The sequence below is a fragment of the Larimichthys crocea genome, chromosome XV, assembly GCF_000972845.2.
Source record: "Larimichthys crocea isolate SSNF chromosome XV, L_crocea_2.0, whole genome shotgun sequence".
In the NCBI taxonomy this organism is placed as follows: Eukaryota; Metazoa; Chordata; class Actinopteri; family Sciaenidae; genus Larimichthys; species Larimichthys crocea.
In genome coordinates, this window is record NC_040025.1 from 798,177 (window position 1) to 810,708 (window position 12,532).

Genomic DNA, 12,532 nt, shown 5'->3' on the forward strand with positions numbered 1-12,532 from the left:
CAAACTGAACCAGGAGAAGTTCTCTGCAAAGCTGGATGCAGATAAGGAGAAGAACAAGATTCTCCAGCAAGAAATGGAAGATCCACATTTCACATGGTGAGATTACCCAGAAATATGAAACTGATGTCATCATGGTCAGGCAGCAGGCCAACACCCTTCAGCATGAGCTTGACAAGGAAATCAAGTCTCATGCAGACTCAGTGTCACAGGGCTGGCGTGCTATTCACAATTTGAGGGCAAAGCAGGAAGCCCTGTGTCAAAAGATGGTGGAGGAGATCACTGTCCTGCAGCAAAATGCTCTTGAGAAGGAGGAGATTTTTGGGAGAGAGCTGGAGGAGCTGAAAACTCAACTCAGTGTTCAGATCTCACTCAACCTGAAGCTCTCCACTGAGCTCAAGGCTGAGCCCCAAAAAATCACCGGCCGTGATGACAAATGTGAGGATGAGCCATGCGAGCAGCAGGAGACCATCAGTCCTGCACTGCTGCTCGAACCACTGAAGGAGACTGAAGTCGCTGAGGAAAAGCAGTGTGAGAAGCAGGAGACCATCAATCCTGTACTGCTCCTTTAATCCCAGAAAGAGGCTGAGGAAAATGTTCCAGAGAGGACAGCAGAACCACCTTCTGTCTGGAAGAAAACCCGTCACTTTCTGGGGTTGAGGAAACCAAAGAGGTTGAAGAAGAAGAAGAAGGACTAAAATGACATCAGGTTTTTGTGGGTTTTCTCCAGGTGCTCTGGTTTACCCCACACGTCCAAAGAGGCAAAAAAAAAGAAAAAAGAAAACAACCCAACATCAATCAAAACAACAACAACAGAAAAAAATAGCAAATAAAAAAAGACAAAAAAATATATAAATAGTAGTAGTTTTTAGTAGTTGTACAGTTCTTGTCTTATCTCAGTTTAAGATGACATTACAGAATTTCATTCAAATATTTATTTCTGCAATTAATTGTTTAGTCTAAAATAATTATTTTTTTGTCCTTTGTCATTGGTAACTGAGAAATTCATGGAAGTCAAGATACAATACAACTGGTTCACCCATTACCAATAAAAACTGATTAAAATATTAAATGAATACGTAGAATGCCTCAGAATCTTACATGTGGCAACTACAAATGTACAGTTGTGGTATTCTAAAGTGGGGTTGTATGAGGTACTTATAGCTACAGTAGAAGTAGAGCTATGCACTGCTGTGAACAGGGTCAGCAGAAAAATGTGTTTTTGCCACATAATAAGGCTCATCTAAAAAAAATCAATATGTTTAAGTGTACACCATATTAATAATATTTTCAATGTTTAACCATATCAATAGATTCATTGCAATCTTAAAATCCATGTGGAGACTAATTCCAATATACAGATCATGGTGTTCGATAAGCAGAGTCTAGTTAGAATGAAACATTTGCTTCTATTTTTGATTTAATAATATACTTCATTACAGACTAACTACAAATAACTCACTACAGACTGCCTGATTAGATGATTTCTCCTTCTCTTCAGCTTCAATCATGTTAACACAGGGATGAAATCTTGGGAAAATTGAACAAGTAATACAGCAGGACAGACACAAAATCCCTCAGAAATCATTTAATTGGATATCCTATTTTGGGGTAAAAAAAGAAAAAAGAAAAAAAACGTGTCACATTCAGTTTTTTCTAAACTGGAAATGTAGCAGCTCAGTTTGGGTGGAAGTCTCTGTTTACAAGGCGCATTAGGGGCTGGAGCCGTAAAGCAATACACAGTATGCAGTCCCTACTCCTTCTACTCTCTCAACGAAACTCCCTCCTTGCCCGCGCCCTCCTGCTAGTAGGCTGAGGTGGTTGTGATCACAACTAGATGGATATTAAAATCTAACACAGGAGGGTTAACTCAACAACACAGTATACTTTTCATCTGGCATCTATTTTGGGCCCTAAATTCCAAAACAAAGGGAAAAAACGTGGCAATGTGTTTAGACTGAAGTAAGTCTAAAGATGTAACACAGAACTGATTGACAATTATAACCATATGCTTAAATAAAAGATAAAACCAGTGGGTTTATTTTGAACCTCAGAGGACAAAAGGTGTATGGCAAGGCAAGGACATATGAGGGGTATGGACCACATTCTCTCTCATATTATGTCCTTGGATCATGGCAATTATTTTGCTCTGTTTTTCTTCTGAATTGTAACTTTTGAGGTTTGGTTAACATTGTTTTCGTTTGTTTGCAGCAGTGGTTTTGTTTCGTCCCCCCCTTGAAGAGATCCATATTTTTTTTATGATAATTGTTTTTGTCCGTCCCACAAGCTCTACAATGGAGCCAATGAGGATTTTCTCCTTTGTCTGGCCCAACAGTCTTTGTTTATAACAACTCCTCACGTACATTGCCACGAGACCTAGGCACCAACAACACGGTTAACTATATGTTTTTTGGTGTAATTGTAATGATGCCAATATTTCATCAGACGCTGCCATCCTCTTCAGCCTCCAGTCAGCATATTATGGAACTGTAATTGTAGTTGATTTTTGTTGGTTGTTTTTGCCAGTGTCTCAAGCAAAATTGTCTTCACTCCTGAAACTTGTCGGAGACTACTCCCACTATAACCACGTTTTCAAAACATGGCGGCACGGAATTGCTTTCTCGTACTGTTCTCTGTTTCTCATATGGATACTACATTAAGCACAACAACATGTCTATATTATGCATTCCAAAGTTAGTTGAACTGAACTCAGATTAAAAAAGGGCTCTTTTTGGCTCTTACTTAGTTATAATATTTGCCAAACTACATCCTTTTCGAGACAAGCCCGAACAAATTGTAAGAGAGATTTTTTATTATTTCCTCAACCTTTGAAGACATTTCATCATCTAAATACATGGAAGCATGTAAGATTAGATTAATTTTTGGTGGAGATTTATTTATACAATTATATTTATTCATTATATATATATTTATAGCCCCCCCCCCCCATTGGTTAAAAAAACAATGTTTTCTTATGTTACGTATTTATTTGTCTTAGGTTTAGTGAGTAGGATTGGCATAATTTAATCAGTGATAACTATTTGTATTATTTTGCTTCACTTAGAAAAGGGATTATATGTTATGGTACACCTTACCTATAATGTATGTGACGGTTAAGACTGGTGGAGTGATATGAGGTAAAACATTAAGGTGATGTATCACGTTCACGTTAGTGTTCGATTGTCGCTCTGTTGAAGCAGATAGTAACGTGGACCAAGTTACACTGAACTCTGAGGAAGCTGTCTCCTTTCTCTCCTGTCTCTTTGTGTTACCCACAGCGCAAGAGTAATTTAATTCAGTTAAAGTCAAGTTTATAGTTAACGCTAAGACTAACCAGCTTTACAAAATCATCCATTTCTTTTTTTTGTCTCGTCAGGAAGACAACTGTCGTTTCTGTTTAACCTAAGAACCTGCAGTGCACTTACAGTTATCTAGCTCGGGTGTCACACCGGTATGTCAAGTTGAGTTTTCGTCCTGTCTCCATGTTTGTTTTGTGACTCCTGTTTCATCAAGGAAATTAACTCTCCTCTCGTTTCAGGTCACTTGCCCTTCCTCATGTGTCACCAGTCTGATTGTCTTCCCTGATTCATGATTGTGTCCACCTGTTCCCTATTTCCCTCCATGTGTGTTTATAGTCTGCGTCTCCCTTTGTCCTGTGCCAGTGTGTCAAGTCTGTCGTCCTGATCACCAGCCTTCTCGTCATAGTCAAGCCTGTACCTATCCTGTAGTCTAGTCTTGTTGTTTTCTAGTTCCTCGTAAGAGTGTTTTTTTTTTTTTTGTTGGCCTTTTGCCTAGTCTAGTTTTTGTTTCTTTCTAGTTCCTAGAAAGAGTGATTTTTTTGTTGGCCCTGCCAAGTTTTGTTTGTGCCTCTTCGAGTGGCGCTTTTTGTTTTCCTGGTGTTACCTGGTGTTAAAAAAAAATAAAGACATCTGCTTTTTCCCGTACTCTGCATTCGAGTCCTCTGTTTCAAGTTCCCCCATTGTCATCGGGTACATACTAGATTCCTATCAAATTTTAGACTGAGACAACAACACTGCGTTTTTGGTAGAGGCCACACATTAAACCTTTAACAATATAATAAATCTTTTATTGACTGCTTGATTGCTTCAGGCTGTGCCCAGCCTGTGGTTTCTACAAACTCTTATAGTTCATTGTGTGTGTAAATTTAATAATGCCAATATTTTATTGGCCTGTTGCTCTTCTCAGCTCCCAGCCTTTCCCACTGCTCTGGCCTCTTCTGTCTGTGGTCTGACTGGATGTCTGCCATCCCTCATTGGATTGTAATGTTATTTTCATTTTGGAAATTATAGCCAGTTGAATTGGAGCCACTAGAGTCAGAGTTTGCACAACAGGCACAAACTACCCTAAATCTGAAATGAATAAATACTGAGTGTCTCTGTTCCCACCATCAGTCTCACCTACAACTGGTACGTGTAAAACCATGCTCTGCTTCAGCATCACACTCTGTGAGTATACTCAAGAAGACCATGATAATAACAACATAGGTTTTGTATTAATAAGGATATTTTAGATTGTGATTTTGTAAAATCTCTGTTTTTAAGAAAATGTCCTTTTATATTTCAAACTGGAAAAGCATCTGTTCTGTTTCTTACAAAAATCTAACAAGCTGTTTCTTTTTCAGTGCTGTCAGCAACATGCCTGCTTGTAAATGCAGGTAAATATATCTCTGTGTGAGTGTGTGTAATACAAGGATGCATGTGCGGATTTCTGGTAAACTAACACTTTCATATCTGTGTTAGTTGCAGAGACAGTTACAACCTGTGAAGGTGACAATGTCCATCGACTAAGCTGCGGTAAGACTCTGTGTAATCTAAAACTTTCTGTCTAGCAGTGCTTACATTTATTTTGGCAGCACTAAACAACTGGTCTGGTTTGTTGTTGAGGTTTTCTATTTTAAGCATCTGACTCGACCAGTATTTTAAGGAAAAAAAGTTGATTTTTCTTTTTCCTGCACTATGAAGAGAATATTTTGATGTGTATATTAGGGTTCTTAATTTCTCTCTCTTTGCTGTGTAACAGATATTGGAGTGATCAGTGTTGAGACGGTACTGTACGGACTTGCAGACAGTGGGATGTGCAGTGAGGGAAAACCTCTGCAGGAGGTTTCTGAAAGCTGCTCTCCGTTGCGCACTGTGGATAACCTTAAGACGAGGTACACACTTGTGTTATCATTGCACTAAACTGAAACATGAGTTTATGCAAGCAGCTTAAGAGAAAAAGTTGATTCATGGCGCATAGGATGCCGTCATTGCAGCATACTTGGTTTGCACCATACGAACTTAGTACCTCCTATTCTTCAGAATTGTTCATCAAAGAATGAGGAAATAATTCATCTCTTACACTGGCCCAAGTTGCATGTTGTATCTCAGTTTTGTTGTGTTCCTGTTTAAATTGTGCTCTTTGTCTTCTCCCTGCAGGTGTAATGGAAAAAGGGTGTGTGAAGTGACTGAAAGTGTCTTCGGAGCATCTCAGTCCTGTAGTGGCACCTTTAAATATGTGCAGACCAACTACACCTGCCTCCCAGCAAGTCAGTCACTGTCTGCATGAAACTGAACTTTTCATGTTTTCCACTTCTGTTTTTCATAGCCAAAGGTTTTGTGACACATGTTAAATATATGCATATGCATACCTTTTTACTCTTATGGGACATTCTATATGATATTCCTGATTTTTCCTCTTAACTTATTTCCACTTGGGATAAATATGTTTTAAGGTTTTGGTCCTGCTTTCAGTGATTCAAACAGGTCAGCAGTGGGCTACAATGGATTTTTTTAATAATCCAATTTCAAGATCACACGAAAAGTTGTGATTTTTAACATAAAAATGCACCAATGGGGTTAGTAATGCATGTTTAATGTGATTCATGTAATTTTCACAGTTCACCTAGTGACATGTGAGCATTCTGTGGCACACCTGCAGTGTGGTAAGATCATGTTTTTGTTCTTTCTATGCATGGTGCATTATTATCAAAAACATAAGCAATTCATTTTTAATTTTTTATGGCACTTCAGCATCAGCACTGTTTCTCTGCTATTCCTGCTCTTTTCGTCAGATGTTGGGCAGATTATTCATGTCTATGGTGCTGACTATGGACGCCGCGACCAGACCACATGCTCATACAAACGGCCTCCCTCTCAGATCCAAAATACTGACTGTTCAAACCCGACCAACATTGTTTCTGACAGGTACACCTGGCCACTTTTTGTCAACGTATGCCTCATGTTTGAGGCTGTGGAAATCAAAATCATGGTGTATTTTACTCAAAAAACACCCAGATTTCATGTGCTGCATCTCACATTCAAATCTGCGTTTACACGTCATTCTGTCTCCACAGTTGTAATGGGGAAAACAGCTGTACTGTAAAAGCAAGCAACTCAGTGTTTGGAGAGAGCTGTGTTGGTACTCTCAAGTACCTGGAGGTGGCTTACGTATGTGAGTGTAAGTAGCTCTGTTTCACCCTACTGAAGCTACTCTGTGGTCCAAATGTGAAATTCAGCATTGCGTGGGAAATAGCAATGATCTGTGCTTGAACAATAATCTTTGCAATGCTAACTATTCAAAAATGTAGTCTCTATTAATCAAAAGAGTCTATTAATCAAAACAGTCTGTGCTCTTCACTGTCACTGGCCAGTCACTGGCCATGTTATTCCAGATATCTTAAGTAAGTCTGTTTCTTTTTTGTCTGTTTGTTTGTAGATCCAGATCCCAAGGCAGAGGAGTCAACCCGTATTAAATAAAATAAATTGAATCATCAGAATGTGTCTTGTCAGTTTGTGATTAGGAGTTTTTGTTCATTTTTTATATGCTATTGTGCTAATAATTATTTACCCAAAACTGAAAGAAATACACACACAACCTTCATGAATCCTATCAGATCAGAAATATCCGATTCTTGTTAAACTACCTTCCCCTACCAGGGACTTTCAATATCAGGTGTTTTTTTGGTCCAGAGACAATAAATAACAATAGGTGCTTTTTGAGGTTTCCAGGAAGTCAACAGACAAAAACATATGCGGTAAATAGTCACGAAAGGACGCAACCTGACACCACAAGACAAGAATCTGCAGTCTATGTACATTTGACAGACTGGTAGCAGGGAATGTGAGAGACATGAAGTGAGTAAGACAGAAGACAGAGTCTGTTTGTTGACAGGCTGGAAAAAAGCATACCTGAGCTGGAGGATGATCAAACAACCAAACACCCTTGTTGAATTTTGCAATGCTGTGTGTCATACAGCTTAATCTCTCTTTTGTTGTTTGCAGACTTTTGGACGTCTGACCATGTGGTATTTCTGTAACTTGAGTTGGAGTATAGAGGCATCTTTTCACTTCTGCTCATCATCTTGGCCCACATAGTGTCATTGTCCCTGCTTTAATTGTTCACACATTTACCACAGATAGATACTGATTGTAAAAGGTCAAGCTATTGCATGACAGAGACAGTTCTTGCCACAGCAGAATAAATACGAGTGTGTCTGTTAGAGCCACCATCAGACTCAGTGTTTGGCTCAGACTGGATCTTCTAAAAACGCTGCACGTTTACAATGCTACACTTCAGACTCATCACCACACTGTGTGAGTACAGCTAGAGCAATAGCTATGGGGTGTTTATTTATTAATTTTGAAGTTATATATTATTATTAGTTAATATATTAGAAGTTTTAAGGTGCTGGTTAGAGTAATCATTGAGACTATGTGGATATCCTTGTTGTATTATACTGCACCAAAATGAAACCCTATAATTCTGGCAGTATCTCTCTTCTTAACTAAGGTAGAAGAAAGGGTTAGGTTAGGGTTACCTTCCACCTTTATTTGGTGAAGGTTGATACAGTAACAGTAGCAAATACGTCCTTGTCTGCCCAGTTTTTAAAGATGACCTAAGGCATACTTTGCTATTCGATGATTTTATTCTTAGAAATGAATTCTCAGGCACATAGAGAGGGCATTAGGAGTAATATATTTTGGAGTAATTGAATTGTATACCAATTAGATTCTGTAAGTATAACTGCATAACATTCATGACCAGACTTAATATAATCTTATCCTGTTGGTTTCAGCTATTTTACAAATGTAAATCAAGTCAGAGGACCCTGATTCATATTTTGTGATTTGGACTTAAAGCTCAAAATCTATAGGTGGAAATATTTGATTTACTTCACATTGGGAGGAAATTGTTTGAGACTGTGCAGTTTCTGTATTGGGTTATTCTGAAGACTGTCATATATTGTTAGAGTTGATATTTTGTTTGGATCATCATGGATATGTTTTTCTGTCTTTATTTAGAGATAAGGTACTCCTCATCAGTTTATTTACATGGACTTCAAGTCCATATATCCTATATCATAATTTGGCTAACTGGGCTTTAATTTAGTAGTCAAGAATAATTTATGTGTATGTGTTTTTTTTTTCATATATATCTTTATTGGGTTATCAAGATGCAAGACATGTTCAATCAGTGAGGATACATTTTATCCATTTTTCCCCCTTTTAGAACACAAACAAACCCCCCAACCACCCTCAAAGAAAGAACAGGAGGGGTGAACAGTAACCAAACCAACAAAAGATAAAAAGGGACATTTAAAGGAGGGATCCAAAATGCTTGGGGAAAACCCCCCCAAAATTAACTATTACAATTTGTATATGTTGTGACTGGAGTTCGACCACCATATCATCAAACCAAAGACCAAACCATCCCAAAACCATCTATCTTAATCATCTAAGGAGGGAATGGAATCGATTAAGGAAAGAATGGGATTCCAAGTTTTATAAAATTTGTCGGGGCACCCCCTAATTCTGTACTTGATTTTTTTCTAAGTGTAGGAATGACATTAGATCCTTTAGCTAAGAGTTAGGGGAGGGAGGATTCTTATCCTTCCAATGAAGTAAAATATGTTTGTGGGCTACCAGAGATGCGAAAGCGATAGAGTTGCTTTCACTGTTGGTGAAGTGTGTGAATTCTTCAAGCACACCAAAGATGGAGGTCAAAGGACTCCAAAACACTGGTTTGTTTAGAGCTTTTGAAAAAGTATTGTAGAAAGAGGACCAGAATCAGAGAAAAAAACATGTGTGTATGACAGGCTGGTGACGGAGGGCATTTGTCACATGTATCACTTGTATTAAAAAGTTTTTTTAAGTTTAACTTTGGAAAAATGTATCCTGTGTAGGACCTCGAACTGAATTAATGTCAGACTGGCACAAGATGAGGTGGAGTTAACCCTGTCAAGGGCCCTTTGCCACCATTCGTCTGACAATGATTTATGTGCTTTTTGTATGTACAATTAAATGTATTTGAGTACAGGTAATGAGATAAAGGCAATGTACTACATTTGCTTATGTGTCAGTATTCAAACCTTTTTTGAAATATATCTTCTATTCTTCTTCTAATTTAATAGAACGATACAATAAAGAGGTTTAAAGTGACTTTGTAACACTTGAATGTTTGACATGTTTTGTTTTTTCAGTTCTGACAGCAACATGTTCACTCATGACAGCAGGTACATAATTGATTAAATGTGTTATGAAAATTATTTCATTTATTTTCTACATACAGTATGCGGCATGAACACATTTCAACTTATATTTTCATACTTTTTTTCATTAATACTTCTTCAGTGGTTTCCACAGAGAGAGTTGTCACCTGTGACAACCGCTTCAACATCCATCGCCTGAGCTGTGGTATGACTGAACTTATCAATGCTTATCATTACACATTACACATTTTTGGTGTATTTTAGGGGACGGGCAACATAGAGCCAACATTCTGCTAGTTTATATAACAATCACTTCGGCAGGTAATGTCACTAAGTGCAAGTCAGTGGTTGGATTCCTTGTTTGGAATGAAAAACTGCAGATTCTGAGCTCTCATGACATGAGGTTGACCTTTACTGTGTTGTGAAGGACTTGGTGCCCCCCATCTCCATCTATCAACAATTACAAACTTATGGCATCACAATAATTTGAAATATGCTAGTCTAGAACATCAAAAATTCTACATATAGGGCATTTTTAAAGTTGAGCATGTAAGAAAACATTTCTGTGTTTATGTTAGAGGTGGATAGGATACAAATAAAAAACTTTAATATTTACAATTTCCTTTCAGGTAATGACTACATTTCCATCTATAATAATATTAATGTTTGATTCCCAGAGCTTGACAAAATTTTTCCACTTGCCCTTTACGATGCCAGTTTGTCTTTCCAGACCAATACAAAAGCTCCCATATCCACATCCTCAATGGTACTCTTCCAACATAGTGCAATAGCACTCCTAGCTTGTAGAAGTCCAAAGTCCAGAAGTTAGTCTGTTTTGATGTCTGTATTAAGTCATTTAGATCGATTCCAAGCACATAGAATTTTGCATTTAAGGGGTCGGTTTTCATAGCATCCACCCAGAAGTTTTGGATTTTTAGACACTCCCATAGACAGTCAAAATGACAAACATACCGATATAATATGCCCCTACTAAACAAATATTCCCTCTAGTCTTGTTTTTGAATCCCTCTCTTGGCGTGTGACAGACATTGGAGTGATCAGTGTGCAGGCAGCACTGTATGGACGTGCAGACAACGTGACCTGCAGTGAGGGCAGACCGGCAGAACAGCTTCAGAATACACAGTGCTCTCAGGATGGCACAAAGGATATCCTCAAGGAACGGTACACATTACATGTGCAATAATATTCATGCTCTTTACCAACCAGTCTACATAAATGAATGTCCTTTTATTCAATGTTAAATCTTTAACACTTTAACAGATTTAAGATATAATTGCATACATGTATGACTGGATAATTGGGCCACAAAGGTTGAGAGGAGTAGGGGACCAAGCACAGATCCCTGAAGTACTCCAGTACATAGAAAGTAATTCTTGTGCTATTGTCCTTGCCGTGCCATTTGTAATGATAACAGAAGACTCAAACTATAGTAGCTGTACCAGCGATGCCTAATTCAGATGGAATGAAGGAGGATTGGCGTTCGCTGTGTCAAAGACTGGTTTGGTTTACATTATTTTAAGAGGGGAAGTTTGGTATTTGGATGAAAACTGCATAGTCTTAAGCATGCTAACTTGTTTGTAAACTTACCATGGCAAAATTGAACTTAACTATGTTTAGGTTTCAGATACACTAGCATGCTTTTTGGATTTTTGGCTGATTTGTGCATTTGTTTTTTAGGTAACCTATCAGTCAAGTCAATATTTTCACCTGTCAGGACTTATCTTCCAGGGACTGAGTTGTTGATTCTGGACTAAATCTTGGAGCACTGATATTGCAATACAAAAGGCCCTACAGCCATCTACAAAATTTTCTTAGCGTCATAGAACAAAACACTACAGAAATCAACAATGACATTATACTACACATTAAAATGTCTATGTTTCGCACTATATAATGCACTCAAAGTGTGGGAACTACACAGTAAGGTCTCTCTCTCAAACTACTTAAGTATTTCATGCAAACTATTTTAGTTTTAGTGTGCTTTTACTTTGCGCTAAAAACATCCTCTTTATGGTTTTTCTCCAGTTGTGATGGCAAGAAGATGTGTGAACTAAACATGCAGCTTGTCCGTACCTCTGAACCCTGCTTTCACACCTACAAATACCTGGAAACCAACTACACATGCTTCCCAGCAAGTTAGTCACATGTCTGGATGAAACTACAGTGAAACAAAGCTGCAGGTTTTATAGTGTGATTATCTAATGTGATTTATTCATTTCACTTTGACAGTTCACATCATTACATGCGAGCAATCTTTGGCACATTTGTATTGTGGTAAGATTACATTTCTTATGTTTTGCTGTTACATCAGGAAAATCAAGTTTCTGTTGCAACAGAACTTCAAACTTGAATATATTTTAATACCTGCTCCTTGGTTGCCTGCTGCTTGACTACATTCCCACTTTATCTGCCTTGCCATTTTGTCTGTCCATCTTTATCAGATGTAGGGCAGGTTATATTTGTCCTTGGTGCTTACTATGGACGTAGTGACCAGACCACATGCTCTTACAAACGGGATGCCAACCAGCTTGAGAATGTCTACTGCTCACGATCGACCCGAATCATAGTAGCTAACAGGTACAGTTTTGTTAATACATATCAAGACTTCAAGAGACAAATTGCTAAAACAGATATAAAGAAATCTGCTTTACAATGCAGCTTTAAAAGTGGTTAGTTGCAATACACTTTCCACTCCTTTAAATAAAATATTTCACATGGTCCAAGGTGCATTCAAACCTGTATTCACTCACGTAACTGTCTGTCATTACATCTGTATCCACAGATGTAATGGGAAAAACAGCTGTACTATCAGGGTGGGTAGCCCACTGTTTGAAGACCCCTGTGTCGGTACTCACAAGTACCTGGAGCTGTCTTACGTATGTGAATGTAAGTATTTTAAAAGCTTTAAAAGCTTGTTCAGTCTAAATTAAACTAAACAGCAAACTATTTGTCTGAACTAAATATTTTATGTTCTTTTGCAGATCCTGAACTCACTCCAGTGTAATCTGTTGTGCATACTGAAAT

At 38.0% G+C, this 12,532-nt stretch overlaps 2 protein-coding genes across 3 annotated transcripts; both read left to right on the forward strand.

Annotated features, from left to right (window-relative positions):
* Positions 1-4,407: 4,407 nt before the first annotated feature.
* On the forward strand, positions 4,408-6,775 carry LOC104939006 (L-rhamnose-binding lectin SML-like). The gene is made up of 9 exons (XM_010755471.3): positions 4,408-4,463; positions 4,640-4,672; positions 4,758-4,811; positions 5,038-5,170; positions 5,436-5,545; positions 5,897-5,941; positions 6,071-6,203; positions 6,353-6,456; positions 6,715-6,775. The coding sequence occupies exons 1-9, from the start codon at positions 4,439-4,441 to the stop codon at positions 6,753-6,755; spliced, it is 678 nt and encodes a 225-aa protein (XP_010753773.2). The 5' UTR covers positions 4,408-4,438; the 3' UTR covers positions 6,756-6,775.
* Positions 6,776-7,517: 742 nt separating this feature from the next.
* On the forward strand, positions 7,518-12,216 carry LOC104939010 (L-rhamnose-binding lectin CSL2-like). 2 transcript variants are annotated; one of them, XM_019270881.2, is made up of 6 exons: positions 7,518-7,592; positions 9,479-9,511; positions 9,630-9,692; positions 10,534-10,669; positions 11,534-11,643; positions 11,738-12,216. In XM_019270881.2, the coding sequence occupies exons 1-6, from the start codon at positions 7,562-7,564 to the stop codon at positions 11,896-11,898; spliced, it is 534 nt and encodes a 177-aa protein (XP_019126426.1). In that variant the 5' UTR covers positions 7,518-7,561; the 3' UTR covers positions 11,899-12,216. The 2 variants fall into 2 exon arrangements, with proteins under 2 accessions (XP_019126426.1, XP_019126427.1); XM_019270882.2 differs by having other exon boundaries at positions 11,534-11,880.
* The last annotated feature ends 316 nt before the right edge of the window (positions 12,217-12,532 follow it).